Source organism: Mus musculus, chromosome 19, assembly GCF_000001635.26.
Source record: "Mus musculus strain C57BL/6J chromosome 19, GRCm38.p6 C57BL/6J".
Taxonomy (NCBI): domain Eukaryota; kingdom Metazoa; phylum Chordata; class Mammalia; order Rodentia; family Muridae; genus Mus; species Mus musculus.
Genome location: NC_000085.6, coordinates 16586769 through 16604599, shown reverse-complemented (window position 1 = coordinate 16604599; position 17831 = coordinate 16586769). Strand labels below are relative to the sequence as shown.

At 45.3% G+C, this 17831-nt stretch overlaps 1 protein-coding gene across 1 annotated transcript in view; it reads right to left on the bottom strand.

Annotated features, from left to right (window-relative positions):
• The window catches only part of Gna14 (guanine nucleotide binding protein, alpha 14), a 175152-nt gene that overhangs the window by 6219 nt on the left and 151102 nt on the right, over positions 1–17831 (bottom strand). The window contains exons 3-4 of the mRNA NM_008137.4: positions 5506–5660; positions 1208–1336 (exon numbers count right to left, since the gene is read on the bottom strand). Of these exons, the coding sequence (NP_032163.3) occupies positions 1208–1336; positions 5506–5660 (284 nt within the window). The remainder of the gene's footprint in view (positions 1–1207; positions 1337–5505; positions 5661–17831) is intronic.

The window sequence follows — 17831 nt, the reverse complement described above, 5'->3', positions numbered from 1 at the left end:
TGTAAATGTATAATTTGTGCTTTTTATAACTGTGTGTGTGTGTGTCATGCACATGAGTACAGATGCCCTGAAGGCCAAAAGAAGTTATTGGACTTCTTGGAGCTAGAGTTACAGGTAGCTGAGCCACTCAATGTGGGAGCTGGGAACTGAACTTTCTTAGCCACTGAGCCACCCCTCTAGCTCCCCTCCATCCTGGTCTTGCTTTCACAGTTATCCCCAGATCCTTTCTGTTAGCTCCCACTCCTTCCCATCTCCATGTGCTCTCTGCTCAGTATGAAGATCCAAAGACGGTACCTGTGTCCAGGAGATATTTTAGGGACTCTGCGCAGGGACTACTGACATAAAGCCCTAAGCACTATAATTAATCCAGTGGTACCCTGTCTAAAGGAATAGCTGCCATGTCACTGAGGTCTGCTGCTACTGCACAAGATGCAGGCTCACTATTACCGGGTCTATGGATACTTTCGAGAAAACTAGTAGGTTTTAGGTAAAATACTTTTTTTTCTAACACCGTGGCAGTCTATATAGGTCAAAGCACATAAACTGCCAGGCCACACCCACCACCCTACACCCCACCTCAGCCATACACCAGTCTCTGAAGACCCCAAACCAGTTTGGTTAGACAGTCCATGGGCTTATTGCTGTACATAAATATTCACTGAGGAACACACGCATACACAAAATAATTTTTAAGTGCTTTAAATTTTTCAGTGCTTTTTAAGTGCCCTGTATTTTTATTTATATTTCCTATACAAAGTTCAGGAAATATAAGTTCCTCATGAGTGTTGTTATATAAATAGAAATATTACATATGTATATATACATATATATGTATATATGTATATATATACATGCACACACACAAGTACTCCATATATTATAAACTTTTAATACACACCTTTATATTGGTTTTTCTTTAAGGATAAATCTCAGACAAGGTAACAAGGGAAAGAAAAATCCTATTCAACATTAGGGAAAGGACATCAGTAGATTGTATGGTGACAGGAGTGCTCATCTACGTGACTACACATAAGAAGGCTTCTTCCCGGTAAGAAGAGGCCAGAAGTCCCTCTGTTGTGGAGTGTGAGATCCCAGAAGGCTATCCTAACCTAAGAAGGGCTTAGGAACTGAACATCTAAGACTCACCTCCAAACTTGCCCTCTGAACAACCAATCCTTAAAGGACACTGTCTTGGAGGCAGACTTACCGGAAGATGATGTTTTCCAGGTCGAATGGATATTCTATGATGCCAGTGGTGGGCACTCTAACACGAAGCACATCCTGTTGTGTTGGCACGAAAGAGGGCATGGCGATACGCTCAATGTCCGTCAGGTAACTGTGACATTAAAGAGTCAAGATGCCGAGGCTCCATTTTGAGAAGGGAAAATATCCTGCCTTGCTCAGGGGAAGTCCTCCCTGACCACAGGGTCCCCCCAAGAAACGGATGCAGCAGTGCCATTCGGAGGTTACTATGCCAGGCCTCTACCCTCCCAAGATGTTCTAAAGGGACCAGGAGTCAGAAGCACATCTGTGAGCCTTCTGAGAACACAGGTCACCCCGTCCCAGTTCTCAGCGCATCGTCTATGAGAAAAGCAGCAGCCTAGAGACCCTGTTCACTGTAGGCTTTGAATTAAGAGCAGCTTATATGAAAATATGCAGATGACCAACTGGCCATGGGAAAATTCCCTCAAAGGAAAATAACATTTTCCTTTTAAGCACACTATGAGTGAGACCTCTAAAACAATCAAAATTTGTCTGATGTTATTTGGGACTATGTATTAAAGTTCTGACTTTAAAATACGTTGATTTTTTTTTTAAGTGAAATAAAAGAATGCCTTTTAAAAAAAACCTTCAGGCTGGGACAGGTGGGATGCTTAGCTTTGAAATGGTACTGTAGATTAGACTTCTAGGAAGCCTCGTAGTCTCACACGGGGCAGCTGAACTGCTATGGGTTAACATGCAGCTCGACATGGTTTCTGAAGTTGCTTCTGTCTGCTGTTTTGTAGAGGGTAGTTAAGAGGTTTAATCATAAAAGGCTACATTGCTTTGATGAGAATGTTTACAACTTCTTCACGCTCTTTCTCTAGTCTTCCAAGAAGGGTCACTTTGCTCTTTTAGATTTACTGTTTTGTTTTGTTTTGTTTTGTTTTGTTTTGTTTTGTTTTGTTTTTTCGAGACAGGGTCTCTCTGTATAGCCCTGGCTGTCCTGGAACTCACTTTGTAGACCAGGCTGGCCTCGAACTCAGAAATCCACCTGCCTCTGCCTCCCAAGTATTGGGATTAAAGGCGTGTGTGCCACCACGCCCGGCTATTAAGTCCTGACATGGGCTACTTCAGATGCAAAGTAAAACCTCCTGCATATCACTCTGAATGTGGACAATAGAAGGAACTTGCCTGTTGCCTGCTGTTACTTGTAAACTGAAATGCTGACGAAACTCTGTTCTCTTTACAGAGAGCCCAGGTATATCTAGGGTTTCCTGCTGACTGAGCACAGGAGGCGAGCGGACAGGACAGTCTTAGCTCACAATGATCTGACTGTGTAGATTTACAGCGTGTGTACTGCTGGCTAAGTGTGATAGCATCTGCACTTCTGTGCACATCCCATAGACTCCCCTTATTACTGAACTCTTAAAACTGGCATTGGGACATTACAACACTATTTTGCGCCAATTTTGTAAACCTTTACAGTGCAATATTTATTACTTTTCTGAGGCAGGCCAAAGATATATTTCTCAAGGTTCCGCAGCCATCAGCAGCATTTCATGGAGGATTTTTTTATACATTTGTAATAGATAGCGATGAAACAGATTGCAGGGTTTTTGTTGTTGTTGTTGTTGTTGTTATTATTTTTTTAATTAGAAACCATGTACCAAGTTTCTGGTCAAGATTGTGTAGGAGAAGTTAAACATAATTGCATTCTATAAATCAATATGAGTGTCTTTCTTATGCATATAGTTACCTTTAAAGTTCTAAGAACTAAAAAAACAAAAACAAAAACAAAAGCCCTTCAGACAGGCTGTGAAGCTCGGGTGTCAGAGTGCTTGCCTGGTATGCACACAACCCGGGGTAATTCCTTAGCACCTTCTACAACAGATGTGGTGGCACATGTCTGCAATCCCAGAATTCAGGAGGAAAGCTAGGAGGACCAGAAGTTCAGGGTTATGCTGAACTATGTGGAGAGTTCAAGGCCAGCCTAGGCTCCAGACTGTGTCTTCAAAAGTTGTTTAATCACTCAAGTCCTTACAAAAGACCTCACTAGCAATGGAGTGGGTGGCTCTGCTGCTCTCTGTAGCACCACCTAGAGATTTAAAATGCTGGGCCTGCTCCCCAGCTTATTATTTTACTGCACTCAGTCTTCTCCCTTTATCCAATGTTCCACCTCACGCTTACAAATGCCCATGGCCATTTATGACCCAAATTTAGGAAATGTGAAAATAATGCCAGAAATAAATGATCCGTCTTTGAAATGATTTTTGTGTTCTGCAAAGCTAAGGACAAGAACTCATAAGTTTTCAGTCTAGTGCCATTCTGAGTAGTAAGATAACATCGGTGGCTGTGCCAAGGGGGGAAACACACGTTTTCTAGTGTAGCCACACTGTGTACACTGCCCACCTGCCAGTCACTCATTAGCTGTCGCAGCTCTCACACTGTGTCATGGGGTCACACTGCCAATAACGAGTAGCTCTATTCTTAACTACCTTAGTTTTAGCCTGTGTCCATCTCTTGCTGTTACGTTTATAAGTTCATTTTATCATGCTTATGTATGTAAAGAACAAATACAGAATGCAGTATCATTTGTGATTTGGAGCATCTGCTAGGGACTCTGGAAAGCGGTCCAAAATTAGGTTAAGTGGGAGGCAAGGAAGACACACTACAGTGATTGATTAATTGATTGATTGACTGAACCAGCAGACTACATTGTCTGAGATTAGAGGTCACTAACTGGTTGCCACATAGCCCTTAGCACACTATCTGGTACACTCATTTGCACAGTATAAATGACATCTAATTACGCAGACATTACTAGCAGATGACTGAGAACCACTGACTTGGACCAAGAAAATGCACAAGTAACTTATGTCATAGTGGGGGTGGGGGTTGTTGTTCTGTTTCATTTTGCTTTTTTTGCTATTTTGAGACAGGGTCTAACTCAGGTTGCCTGCTGACCTGAAACTCACCTGACTGAGAATGTCTAAGAATGTTTGACCCCCTGCTCTCACTTCTCCAGTGCTGGTAGCTAGGCATGTAACCACCATATCCATGACGCTCAAGGCTGGCAACTACTTCCCTTATTAAATGCTATTGTCTTCTGTACAACTCTGTTCACCTCCCCAGTCACCCCTCACACGCCTGGCAGCGAGCGGACTTGCTTCTGTTTTCAAGATTTACGCTGAGTTAATCTTACAGTCATTCTGGCAAGCGTTCTCCAAATGGATGTAAATCCAGAGGCTCATCTCAGAGCCAGTAACAGTGGGCCGCTTCTGGGAGGAAACAGGAGAACCCACTAGCTTTTGGACAGAATGCTCATCTCATTGGGAGGCTAGCTTCCTCCCCTCTCTGCTGCCAGTCTAGCGTCTTAGTGGTTTCTTTCCTTCTCCCCCCACCCTGCCCCCCGACATCGTGCTTTTCTGCTGATGTAATTAGATCAATTGTGCCAAGCTGGATTGAACTGAGTGCTGCATGGGACAAATGTCTAGGCAAAGTCATTAAAAGCCATGGGCCTTAACGATGCCTTCCCTGACAGCTGCTTTGTCCAGTCCAAGCTAGTTCAGGAAGAGGCCAACATGTAAAAGGAACGGAGTGGGTTTGGGGAGTTTCGTGGTCCTGGGAGGAGGAACCAAACTGCAGGAGCATAAACAAGCTGCAACCCCAAGAAGTAAGCTGTGTGCTCAGTCACCTGTGGGTCACAGCCAGCCCTAGGGGACTCTTAAGAAAGAAGAAATGTTGTGATATCTCCAAGATAGTATGCGATAGAAATTTTGATGATGTTGATGGTTTAAATCTAAAGCTTTATGGATCCCAAATACATTAAGTGGTTGACTTTCTGAGAGGGTCAAATAAGCCAGCCGAGAGGCCTGTGTGCTGGTCTTGCAATGCCAATGTCTATCACTAGAGGGCACTACAAGATCGGCAACCAATTTAAGCAAAGCCTAAGCCCGCCTGCAGTTTCCAGAGGGATACAGAGAGGAAGAAAGCGGAAAAACCACAGGCAGGTGTGTTCTTTGCTTAAATCATAACCTCTGCTCCAAAACTTAGATCCGTTCCACTAAAGGAATCTCCAACTTAATTGGGTGAGAGAAGGTGGCTGCTAACCCCAAGGGACATCTGGGACAGAGAATTAGGGGAGAAGAGGCCAAGAAGCAGGCCAGGAGGTCAGGGGAAACACCCACCCACACACATCCTCACTCCCCCACCCACCCCCACCCACACCCCCTGCCTCTCTGCCTCCTGGGAAGTGAAGCCTTGCAGAGTTGGCTTAGCAGCAGCTGCCGGCTGAGTACTCACTATTTGGCAGAGTCTGACAGCTGGTACTCCCTCCTCCTGTCGTAACACTCCTGGATTCCGGGATCCAGCCACAGCTGCTTGATGGCTGCCACCTGGTCTCTAGAGAGTGCAGTGACCTTGTCTACTTCCACTTCCCTGATGATCTGGGCATTTTCCTGTCCAACGGAAAGGAAATACCACGTTGAGCACAGAAAAGCATGACAGATAAGGGGATGATCTGGGGTGGAGGGCTCTGACAGGTGCTGGGCTGTGCACAGCCAAACCCTCAGAAACCAGAAGACTAGGCGGGGTGATTTGGTTGCTCAGTCTAGAGACGTGAAACAGACCGCACTAGACCTGCGCCTCCAGTCCAGCAATAGCAGAGGCAGCTGCTCAGACCCGGCACCCAGGTGTGAACAGAGACACCCACGCCCTGTAGCCACTTTCACTTTTCCCACTTTCTGTTCATTCCAACATCTATGTAGCCAGCAATGGACATAAACTGTTGTATCAGTCACAAACCAGGATTGTTTGGTTAGAAGTGGACTGGCCCCAGGTGTAAGAACAGGGACACACTCTCTCTGTAAACGGAAAAATCAGTGCCAACTGTCACCCTGCCCTTTTTCTCCCTCTTAAGTTTTTTTTTTTTCCTTTTCTTTTTCTTTGTATTTCTTTGAAGTAGATTTTACTTTGTAGAGCAGCATTAAGATTCAGCAGAAATCTTCAGCTCAACAGAAAGTTCCCATATGCCAGCCACGTAGTCCTGTGCATCAATCAGCGCACAGTTCTTTCCCACCTAGGAACCACTCCCAGATCACCTGCTCTGCACGACAACTACTAGACAGTGTTTATTGTAGCTATTACTCCGTTAGCACACTAAGGATTACAGGCAGGAGCTCTGTGAGAGTGTATGCCCAGTGGATACTTCTCACTTGCAATCCTAGCGCATATCCATCGCACCTGAACCTCTGCATGTGATTCCTTCCACTGTCCTTAGCCAGAGAGCGTGATCCAGGGTCCTGGAGGGCCTTGAGTAGAGCATAGGTACTGTCCCCAACCTTCTGGCTTCCCATTGCCGCTCTGTTGTTTCCTCTTGCCCTATGACTGCCCTCTACCCTCTACATCTGAAGTGGCCATGTGCCTCTGTCTTCAAACAAGTCCGGGAAAACTCCACAAAAGCAGAGTAAAAAATCTCACTTGTGCTTTTATCCAAGAGTTCAGCTCCTTTTCTGCAAGCAGTTGGTGCTTTCTTTGATAATGTGAGCTCAATAAACACATGTGGCACATGTATCTATGTAGCATGTCAGAAATCCACAGCCATGGGATATGACTAGTGTGGGGAGACGCCTTGCAGAGAGGGGGGAGTCCACAGAGGAATCTGGGGATTCACGGTGGTGCCTCTCAGCCAGTTACCTCGCTAACTCCGCCCCTTCTTGCATGTCATGCACCATAGGCTGTTTTCTTAAATTTAACAATGAAGTCCAGCTTTGCTGTTGAGAATTAAAGCCAAACAGTTGACAGAGGACTGGGTGGGGCACTGCCATGCTACATGGCAGGGGGGGTGGGGGAGGATGAGGGGAATAGAGGGATGGGGGAGGGGGAAGGTTGGTCAGCATCAATGTATGCCCAGGAAGCAGATGAATAAAGTGAGCCTGCTGGTCTTAAGAGTCTCAGGGAGAAGCAGTCAGACTGGAAGACAGAAGAGTTTGGGAGCAAGCCAGCAGTTGCAGAAACATCACCGATGACCAGGCTCTCATAGAGAGTTCAGCACGGACGTGGATGAACGTGGCAGAATAACTCGTTATTTTACACAACTGCAATATACTAATAAGAAGGGGAAACACAGGGCTCAACAAGAACTTTCCTTTCCCCGATTCTCAAAAATCAACATTTTTGCTGCTGGAAGAGGGAACACAGAAGACAGAAGTATGTCACACGGAAGTTCCCAGGCCACCCGTGAAAGGGCCACAGGTGAAGTGGTGGTGCCTTCACCTAGGGCCCTGGCTTCTGCTGAGTGTCCCTGTCAAGTACAGTGAGCTTCTAGTTGCAACCCAGCAGGCTGCCCAACCCGCCAGGCCCTCATCACAGGGGCTGCTCCTCTGTCAACTGCCCAGCACAGCAGCCATCTCTGCGGGGCCTTTTGTTAGGTAAGTAAGGGTTTGTGGTTTACATTTGTCTATGTATTTTAATTGGCAAGTTGATTCTACATAGTTATGGTATATATACCACATGTTCTCTTGACCTATGTAAATAATGTATATGGCTAAGCCGAGCTATTTAAGACGTGTGTGTGTGTGTGTGTGTGTGTGTGTGTGTATGTGTGTGTTTGTGTGTGTGTATATGTGTGTGTTTGTGTGTGTGTATGTGTGTGTGTGTGTGTGTGTGTGTGTGTGTGTGTGTGTGTGTTTGTGTGTGTATGTGTGTGTGTGTGTGTGTGTGTGTATGTATGTGTGTATGTTTTTGTGTGTGTGTGTGTGTGTGTGTGTGTGTGTGTATGATCTTTGCATGGTAAGGAACACTAAAGAGCTACTCTCTTGGCAATGTTCAAGGAAATAATACACCATCACTAACTTAATCACCAGGATGTATGGGAGGTCTCTTGAACAACTTTCTCTTTTCCAGATGATGTTTTAATTAAAATTAAAATTAATATTCATTGGTATGTTATCAATGATAAAAAAAAAAAACCTAACTAGATACTATGGGAACGGTCTATTGACATTCACTATCCATAAGTGCAGCAAGCTTTGCTTTAAAAATGAGGTTAAAAATGTATATATATTTCAAAATGGAAGTTCTCTGCAACACAGGATTGTCAATTACAGTCTCTGATCCATGTTTTCACAACTCTGCCCATGTCCAGAGTCCGCTGCACACTCTACTAAAGCTTGTGAGTGAGGCTTTGAGGCTCCACAGCCATTGGTTTTTGGAGTCTTGCAAGCATTGCTACCAAGGAAATAGCAGGCAGCTGTGCCAGAGGTGCTCCCCCTATAATTCACATGCACACATGCACAGCTATAGTGAATGGTGATAATCCACATAAGAGGCAGGGCCTGTGGCCTTGACTAAACTGTAATGATGGCTTCTATCTTTCCCGTCTACATGTCCCTGGGCTATAGCTAATTATGAGAAGACACTGGACCTTTTGGGACACAGAAGGGAAGTAGTAGCCACCGAGCTTGGAAAAGCAGAGATCCACTTCAGCTTGCACACACTCTGGCTGGCTTTCTAGTAGACCTCACTGGCACGAGACAGCACTTAGGCCCTCAGCGTTCCCAAGCAACTGCTGAAATCATGCTCAGTTTCTCCGAAGCCTGGTTCAGCTTCATGGCCTACATAGACACATGGACAGGCCTATGGGAGAGCGTGCCTGCTCTTCCAAGTCACCTGCTCTGTCACCATGGAGAGGGTAAGGTCTACACCCTCCCCATGGGCTACAGTCCCATCCCCCACTTCACATCCAGTCTTGCTGACCCATAGAAACTTTACACCCTCACTGCCAGATACACAGAGGCAGCAGCTTTCCAACACCTACCTCTCCCTTCCACCGTTATAGCACAGTCCCTGTAATTAATTCGCCATTCTAGTCTCCGTCTCAAACCCAATGTGATATAGCAATGCCTCCATTAAAGGCCTCCTGATTCTATTCAGGGTCAAATTTCCTGTCATCACGGGTCCAAGTAAAACTACCATCTCCGGCATCAGTTGCGATGACCTGAGTGTCTCTAGTTCATCTTAGCAAGGACAGCCAATCTCATTGTTCCATCTGTGACTGGTCCTCCATGCTGAACCTGGGCTGGCTTCTGGGTCTATGTGTACAGCTTTCCTCTTGGATATTTTAATACTGAGGTGTCTTCGGATGGGAAGTACATGACCCTTATACAGATGTTGAGAGATCAAAAATGAGGAGCAACTGGAGTTAAAGACAGGTGGAAGGATAAGGACCATATTTCTACCAAAGGATGCCTGAGGTATGGCAGAAGGATGCTGTTCCCACAACCCCTCACACCTTTGCCACCATGAACATGGCTGTCCACTACTGACAGGACTTCCCAGGTGTGGGGCCAGGGATTCTCTTGGCTACATCAGGTTTCAGAAAATATTCCTTCTCCTAAGATGTCTGAACCTTCCAGTTCTAGGATGGAGAAACACATTCAAGGAATAATTATCAGAGAACATCTGGAAGATGCACTCCAACCCTCAAGTTTGTAGTCGTCTCCCAGTGTTCTCCAGGAATCGTCTCCAGGACCCCCCCACAGATACTAAATCCCAAGGATGACCAAGACCTTCTCTGAGATATCAGAGCATCTTCGTAGGACCTCCTCACACCCACTAAACCACCAATGTAGATGCTTTGATACGTTGTTATATAGTCTTACTTAGACACTTTTGTCCAAGCTGAGACCCATAGGCCACATGCAACTCAGGACAGCTATGACTACAGCCTAACACAAAACCACAAACTTACTTAAAACAAGATGTTTGGTTGTTGTTACTGCTGTTTTTTCTTTTGTAACCTGATTGCCCACCTCCCACGCATGGTTTTTGTAGATGATGTCATGACACAATGTCAAAGGGCTGGGCACTCCTGGAAGGGAAGGATAATAGGAGAAACAGTCATAGAGTGGCACAAGTCTTTAATCCCAGCACTCAGGAGGCAGAGGCAGGCAGAGCTCCGAGTTCAAGGTTAGCCTGGTCTACACTGAGTTCTAGGACAGCCAGGACTATACAGAAAAACCATATCTCAAAAAAACCCAAAAACAAACAAACAAAAAAACCCAAAGGGAGAGAGAAAGAAGAAAAATTGCCTGCATGTTGAGAACAGACCCTGGGTTTTATTTTTTAAGTATTTTAAACCTAAGGCACCTAGAATCATCTCAGAGGAACCCACCAGAAGGGAGGGCTCACTATGTGGCTGAAGAAAGCTGCCCCTCATGTGATCCCTTTGGGGTTAGCTGGGTTGCATGTGCCCAGAGGCCTTGCAATGTGTCCCATGGACAGATAGGCTTTCCTGCCCCCAACTTGCTCCTCCTGCCCTGGCTCTGAAGAGTGGCCTTAGTCTTCAGCCTTGTTTGTTTTACAGGAGACAGTTCAGCCCAACAAACCTAAGATCTGCTGTTTTTCTTCTCTTTCAGTTTCTGTTCTTTGTCCAGCTCTGTACCCTTGTACCCAGACACTGCTGACATTTATTTCATGCCCCTGCCCAGTCCAATGGGAGTCCTTGTGGGGTGGAGAAGCTTCACTGCATATTGCTATTCAGGGATCCAGGTTCACACCAGCAGGTGTCTCTACCAACATCCTGGGCCCTGGACTCCTCCACACCTGCAGAAGAGCAAAGAGAGCAGGGAACAGCAAGGCAGAAGCTCTGTGAGCAAGGTCTGGATGCAGAAGACATCACTTGTAGGCACAGTTCAGTGGGCCAGCATTGGTCAGAAGTGTCCACTGAGTGTAGGGGAGGCAGGGAAAGCTGGCTGCCTGTGCTCGGATGGAAAAAAAAGTGGAATTGGTTGAAGGTGGAGTGACGTCTATGCTACTTACAGACTCACAAAACCGCTTGTGCCAAGGTGACTTCTGACATATGAATGATTCCAGTGTAGTCGGTCAGACTGCAGCTAGTGGACCAAAGCCAGCCCTGACTCAGTTTGTGAATAACAATCTTCTGGAACATAGCTTTGCCCGTCACACTGCCTCCTTTCACACTGACCACAACAGTGCCAAGTTGCTGGGTCAGAACCCAGATGGACTGCAGGGCTTTAAACAGTCCCGTGGCCACACACACACACACACACACACACACGCACAAATGCTTGCTACACCTGGAAACAGCTGGATAACTAAATGCACCCATGTAGCACACCCCTGTCCCTCTATAAGTAAATTAATTCACTTGGGGTCTGTTTGATGAAGTTGATGAAGGTATCATTCATTCTACACTGGGTGTTGTGGGGTTTTTGTTTTATTTATTTATTTATTTATTTATTTATTTATTTATTTATTTATTTATTTATTTATTTATTTAAAAAAGACCAGGCTATGTTTTGGTAGGGTGAAGTATGGTGAGGTGGGAGTGGTACCTCAGAGGGTGGGGGGCATGCTGAGGCATCTCTTTCCCCTGAGGTACCAGTCACAAGATGGTGGTATGGTATAGAGTAGAGTTTATTTAGGGGCATGAGAAGGGGAGTTGAGAAGGCAGAGAAAGAGAAAGGGCAGTATACTGGCTAGTTTTGTGTCAACTTGGCACGTGCTGGAGTTATCACAGAGAAAGGAGCTTCAGTTGGGGAAATGCCTCCATGAGATCCAGCTGTAAGGCATTTTCTCAATTAGTGATCAAGGGGGAAAGGCCCCTTGTGGGTGATGCCATCTCTGGGCTGGTAGTCTTGGTTCTATAAGAGAACAGGCTGAGCAAGCCAGGGGAGGCAAGCCAGTAAAGAACATCCCTCCATGGCTTCTGCATCAGCTCCTGCTTCCTGACCTGCTTGAGTTCCAGTCCTGACTTCCTTGGTGATGAACAGCAATGTGGAAGTGTAAGCTGAATAAACCCTTTCCTCCCCAACTTGCGTCTTGGTCATGATGTTTGTGCAGGAATAGAAACCCTGACTAAGATAGGCAGAGAAAGAGAAAGGGCAGAGAGAGCAAGGAGAGGCCAAACAGCCCCTTTATAGCAAGCCAGGCCTACCTGGCTGTTGCTAGGTAGCTATTGGGTGGAGCTTACAAAGGAATGCCAACACTGGGTACTAACCAGTAGTAGAAGTGACTGTGAAAGCCCTCAGCAGCTGTTCTTGTATTCAACCTTACAGTCCCAGGGAAATGCTAACAGACATCCATATTGTGAGAAAAGAACCTTTGAAAAAGAGTGAGAGAGCAGGGAGGGAGGGGAAGATGGGGGAGGGGAAGAGATGGGGGAGGGAGGGAAAAGAGGAGGAAGGGGAGAGAAGAGGATGGAAGGGAGAGGGAGGTGGGCATTCCACCTCTATAACTATCTACTCCAAGACTTCCAAAGAGCAATGGCTGGCCAGGGCTAAGTTAGATTGGGCATTGCCCTGAGACTGGAACCCTGTAGCAAACTTAAACAAAAGTACCACCCAGTGGAAAAAGTTGAAAGTGTTCTGATTTTGATTAGTTTACAAAATGTAGAGAATTTTCCAATTTTTTTCCTCCTTAATGGCTTCCTTAAAAGCAAGCCATGGTGCCATGACCTGAGGTTTGATATCACACTGCTTGTTATTTTATAAAGTACTTCTGATGTGTCAATCAGCTCGGGGCCAATGATTAGCTGTCCCCGGAGAACATAAAATCTCAGACATCACACTGACTTTGGCAGAGGTGGACACCCCTGGAGCGCTGCTTATTCACTGGTGCCAGTGACTTGCCTCTGAAGAGGACGTTCACACAACTCTACATCCTCCCCAACTCCCTAAATCAGGCTTCAAGCACAAACAATGGGGGTAGGTGGGGTGGGAGGAGACCTCTGTTGAGCAACTGCAGCCAGGCAGATCCACCCAAGGCTGCCTGCCCTGCAATGGCAGCACTGAGCAGTACAGGTCTTTGATGGCACCAGGCCAGAGCCCCTGCCTGGACTTCTCTGCTTCAAGCCCACCTTAGGGCTAGCACAGTGTCAGAATTCTTGTGGATACTTTCTAGGGCTTCTGAACATTTCCCTCCTCCTGGACAAGTGGCAGAGAACCAAGTGGACAGTGATGCAAACAGACTGGACCCTGGGGTGGAACAGGAAGTGGTATCCCAGCAGTTCATGGCCTTCTGCTTCTGGCAACATTGAGAGAAAATGGCAATTCTGATTCCAGCTGCTCCCTTCCTGTCTTCTCCTGGGTCCACCTTACTGCTCCTGATTTACAAACTGAGCAGTGTGTGGGTCTTTTGTGTCTAAACACTCCTGCTTTCTTGGACTGACGTCAGCACCAGCAAATATGACATGTTCAGCCCAGGCCTGGACACAGGAAGCTTTCCACAGAGAACAGGATCACTCTTCTATCCATTCCCTTCCAACCTTCCCAAACGCCTTCCTAAGCATACAGCTTAAAGAACCTGAGAAGTCTGGGAGACACAACATTAAAACATGCCATTTCCATGGTCACCTTGAGTACAGGGTCAGGGGGAGTGAGAATATGCTTTCTTCTCAGATATCCGTAGAGGCTGCCAGCAGAAGGTGCGGGCCAGACTAGAGGTATAGCCTCTCGCCTCAAAAATACAGATCAGAAGTAGGCCTTTGCACTATAAAAGATTTAATTAGAAAAGTCTCTCATAGGTATGCCTAGTCATTTGGGTTTTAGTTCCTTCCAGATGTAGTCAAGTTGACAATCAAGACTAACCAACACACATAGTGACTTTTTACCAAGTATTCAAACATCTGTCAGAATTTCAAGGCAGATGGGCAAGCTGTGTTTAGTTAGAGATGCAGAGCATGGGTACCACTGAAGACTGAAGACCAAGATGAGCTTCAGTGAAGAGCCATTAAGGATGGGGCCGAGGCTCAAGGTTCTCCCTAAAAATCACCAAGAACCCAGCATGCTGTCTCTCCTCTCCTACATCTTACACATCTTCACAAGAACCAGGAAGATAGCCGTAGTCACCCACAGAAGATCAGAGCACCTCAAACTGTCTCCCATGATGCACTCATCCCATGCCAACCTGCCACAAAGTAGCCCGGACACTCTTCTAATACAGAGAAATCAGGATGCCTGCAGGCTCAGGTTATCACTGGGTACTCGAAATTATATTTCACACTCATTCAGGTTGTAGGTAGAATTCAAATGGAAGACTATTGTTTTTAACAAAAATCTCAATTATTCAATTTTACCAATAAAGAATCGGGAGCCAGATCCTAGGGTGAAAGCCTACTAGTTCAGAGAGACAAAGAAAGCACAGTGGACCTTCCTCCACAACCAATGTCCCCAAAGAGAAAGGTCTCCTCCTTCCTGCCATCTCAAAAACAAACTTTCAAAGTCAATGTCCCTCCTATTTCCTGGGCATCTCTCTTATCCATCCTCCAGTCTCCCTCTTACTCTCTATGGTTTTATCCTATGTTCACTTCTCTGACAACTGGTTGCTTGCTCTACCTTTTGACCTATGGTTGACTTTATGGAATTCTGTTTAAAATAAACAGAATGCTCTTGGATTAATGGTGTGTGCTAGGGTTGAGCCGTACCACAACTAGAAACAGGTTTTTCTAGTAAATAACACAATCTTCAGATTCACAGTGTGATCAAATGTCCTGCAACAGACTAAGGTCACTGTTTTCTTCTCAGTTGCCATCAAAAGTTTCTCGACTACCCTCTCACATCAAGGCCACTTAGTTCTTTGAATCCCAGCAAGACACCACACAAGAACTGAATGCCAAATCTTTTTGCATGGTGATGGGGAGGGGACTCTTACACTGGTGACTTTATATAATCACTGATTATCTAGGGCCACAAACAGCCTGACAGGCAGGAGTACTAGGCTTTATCTCATATTCCCTTGGTGGGTACATGGAGGTCTTCCATATGAAAACAAACAATCCCTGTAATTCCTATGGGAGCCCTTTTTTATCTCTGAATGTTCCTTCCTTTCTTTTGAAAGGGAACCCCCATCCCTGCTCTATCACCCAATCCAGTCATGGGACAGATAAGCCATTGTAGTCCTACATAGACTAACAAGGAGCCATGAACCACGAAGGCTATTCTGCTCAGTGCATGGTTTCATCACAGTTATGAGGAGCTTTCCTCCCCACTCCTGTCTACTTGGCTTATATCAAACAGGGACCACAACATCTCCTAAAGGATGGAGGTCAGATACACTTGCTGTGTGGTAACCCCAATATTAAAAAGATATATTGTTAGGATTAGAAACCAAGAGTGATTAGGCTTTGTTGAAGAGGTGATAAGTTTTGCCTATGATCCATAGAAATTATCTAAAGGAACTTGATTCTCTTTTCATTAGGGCTAGTGTGGAGTCTTAGTAATTCATGAGGCCTTGCATCTCAAAAGCCCTGTGCGTGTTCTATCCCCCTAAGCTTCATTCCTTTGTATTAGGTCATTTTTTTTGGGGGGGGGGGTATTGTTTACTTTTTAAAGGTAGATATTTTTATGGTTCCCATGTATTACATAAGGAAATAAACTAAAAAAAAATTGTAACTCACACAAACTGAATAATTAACTGTGTGATGTTCTAGAGTCTACCATGAGCAGTGTCCCATTTGATCATTACAACCCTAAGGAAGTTAATAATTTAATATTCTTGTGTAAGTGAAGCTTAGTGAAGGTAAGAGGTAGTATCATGTCTGACCACAGAGCCCAGGCTGTTTACATACAAGGCTTATTTAAATATATTTACATTTTAAAGGGAGGAAGGAATGTGGAGGTGAATGGCTATAAACTCCTCCAGCCTGGAAAGAGGTGGTTGTAGGTGCTGGGACAACTGGTGCGTGGACCAGAGAGTTTTCTGCATGCTCCATTCTGGTTCTCTGGAGGACAAAGCTCAAGTCCCCTCTCAAAAAGTAGGGAAAGGGGTCCAGAGAAGTGGCTTCAACAGTCAAGAGCATTACTGCCCTTGTAGAAGTCATGATTTCTGTCCCCAGCACCCACATCAGGGTACAATGAATGGCCTGTAACTCCAGCTCCAGAGGTGATCCAGTGCTCTCTGCTGGTCTCCGTGGGCACTAGCATTCCTACACACAGACAGACTCACAGACACTCAGTTAAACTTAGAATCTTTCTTTCTTTCTTTTTCTTTCTTTTTTTCTTTCTTTCTCTCTCTCTCTTTCTTTCTTTCTTTCTTTCTTTCTTTCTTTCTTTCTTTCTTTCCTTCTTTCTTTAAGAAAAGACGGAAAATCAGAGATAAAAGAGGATCTCAAAAAGAGTAGAAAAAAATTGTAAGGGAGTAGTTGAAACCAGCTGTTTTTATACAGGAAACTTTCCAATATTCACCATACAACCCAGGAGTAAAATATTTTCTTTAAAGGAGGATGGAAAATTAAGGTTAGCCACACACTGCCTGAAGGTAAGCCCTTGATGCCAAGCCACACGCTCTTTCACTTTTTTGTTTTGGTTTGGTTTGGTTTTTCGAGACAGGGTTTCTCCGTATAATCCTGGCTGTCCTGGAACTTACTTTGTAGACCAGGCTGGCCTCGAACTCAGAAATCCGCCTGCCTCTGCCTCCCGAGTGCTGGGATTAAAGGCGTGCGCCACCACGCCCGGCTACAGTCTTTCACTCTTACTGTAAGAATATGAACATGTGCTTTTGTTGTTTTGTTTTGTTTTGTTTTGTTTTTGTTTTAGTTTTAGTTTTACTATGTGGTCCACGCTGTCTTCAAACTTGTGGTCTTCCAGCCTTTGCCTCCTGAGCTTTGAGAAAATAGGTGGAAGATACACTCAAGAAGCAGTCCTTCCAATCAGTCATTCGTTTTCGTTAGTAGTTAACGTAAATATCAATATCAACAAGTTTTCAGAAAAAGATCAGCATCAGCTACTACCTTGGACTTTTTTTTTTTTTAGGTATTTTCTTTATTTACATTTCCCCTCGCCCCTCCCCCCTGCTCCCCAACCTACCCACTCCCATTCCCAGTCCTGGCATTCTCCTATACTTGGGCTTAGAACCTCCACAGGACCTAGGGCCTCTCCTCCCACTGATGACTGACTAGGCCATTCTCTGCTACATATACAGCTAGAGCCACAAGTTCCACCATGTGTTTTCTTTGATTGGTGGTTTAGTTGCAAGGAGCTCTGGGGATACTGATTAGATCATATTGATATTTCTCCTATGGGGCTTCAGACCCCTTCAGCTCCTTGGGTACTTTCTCTAGCTCCTTCATTGGGGACCTTGTGCTCCATCCAATGGATGATTGAGAGCATCCACTTCTGTATTTGCCAGGCACTGGCAGAGGCCCTCTGGAAACAGCAATATCAGGCTCCTGTCAGCAGGCTCTTGTTGGCATTTGCCAAGGTGTCTGGGTTTGGTGGTTGTTTATGGGATGGATCCCCAAGTGGGCAGTCTCTGGGTGATTGTTCCTTCAGTCTCTGCTCCGAACTTTGTCTCTGTAACTCCTTCCATGGGTATTTTGTTCCTCCTTCTAAGAAGGATTCTGAGCTTCTGGGCTAATATCCACTTATCAGTGAATGCATATCATGTCTGTTCTTTTGTGATTGGCTTACCTCACTCAAGATGATATCCTCCAGATCCATCCATTTGTCTAAGAATTTCATAAATTCATTGTTTTTAATAGCTGAGCAGTACTCCATTGTGTAAATGTTCCACATTTTCTGTATCCATTCCTCTGTTGAGGGGCATCTGGGTTCTTTCCAGCCTCTGGCTATTATAAATAAGGCTGCTATGAACATAGTGGAACATGTGTC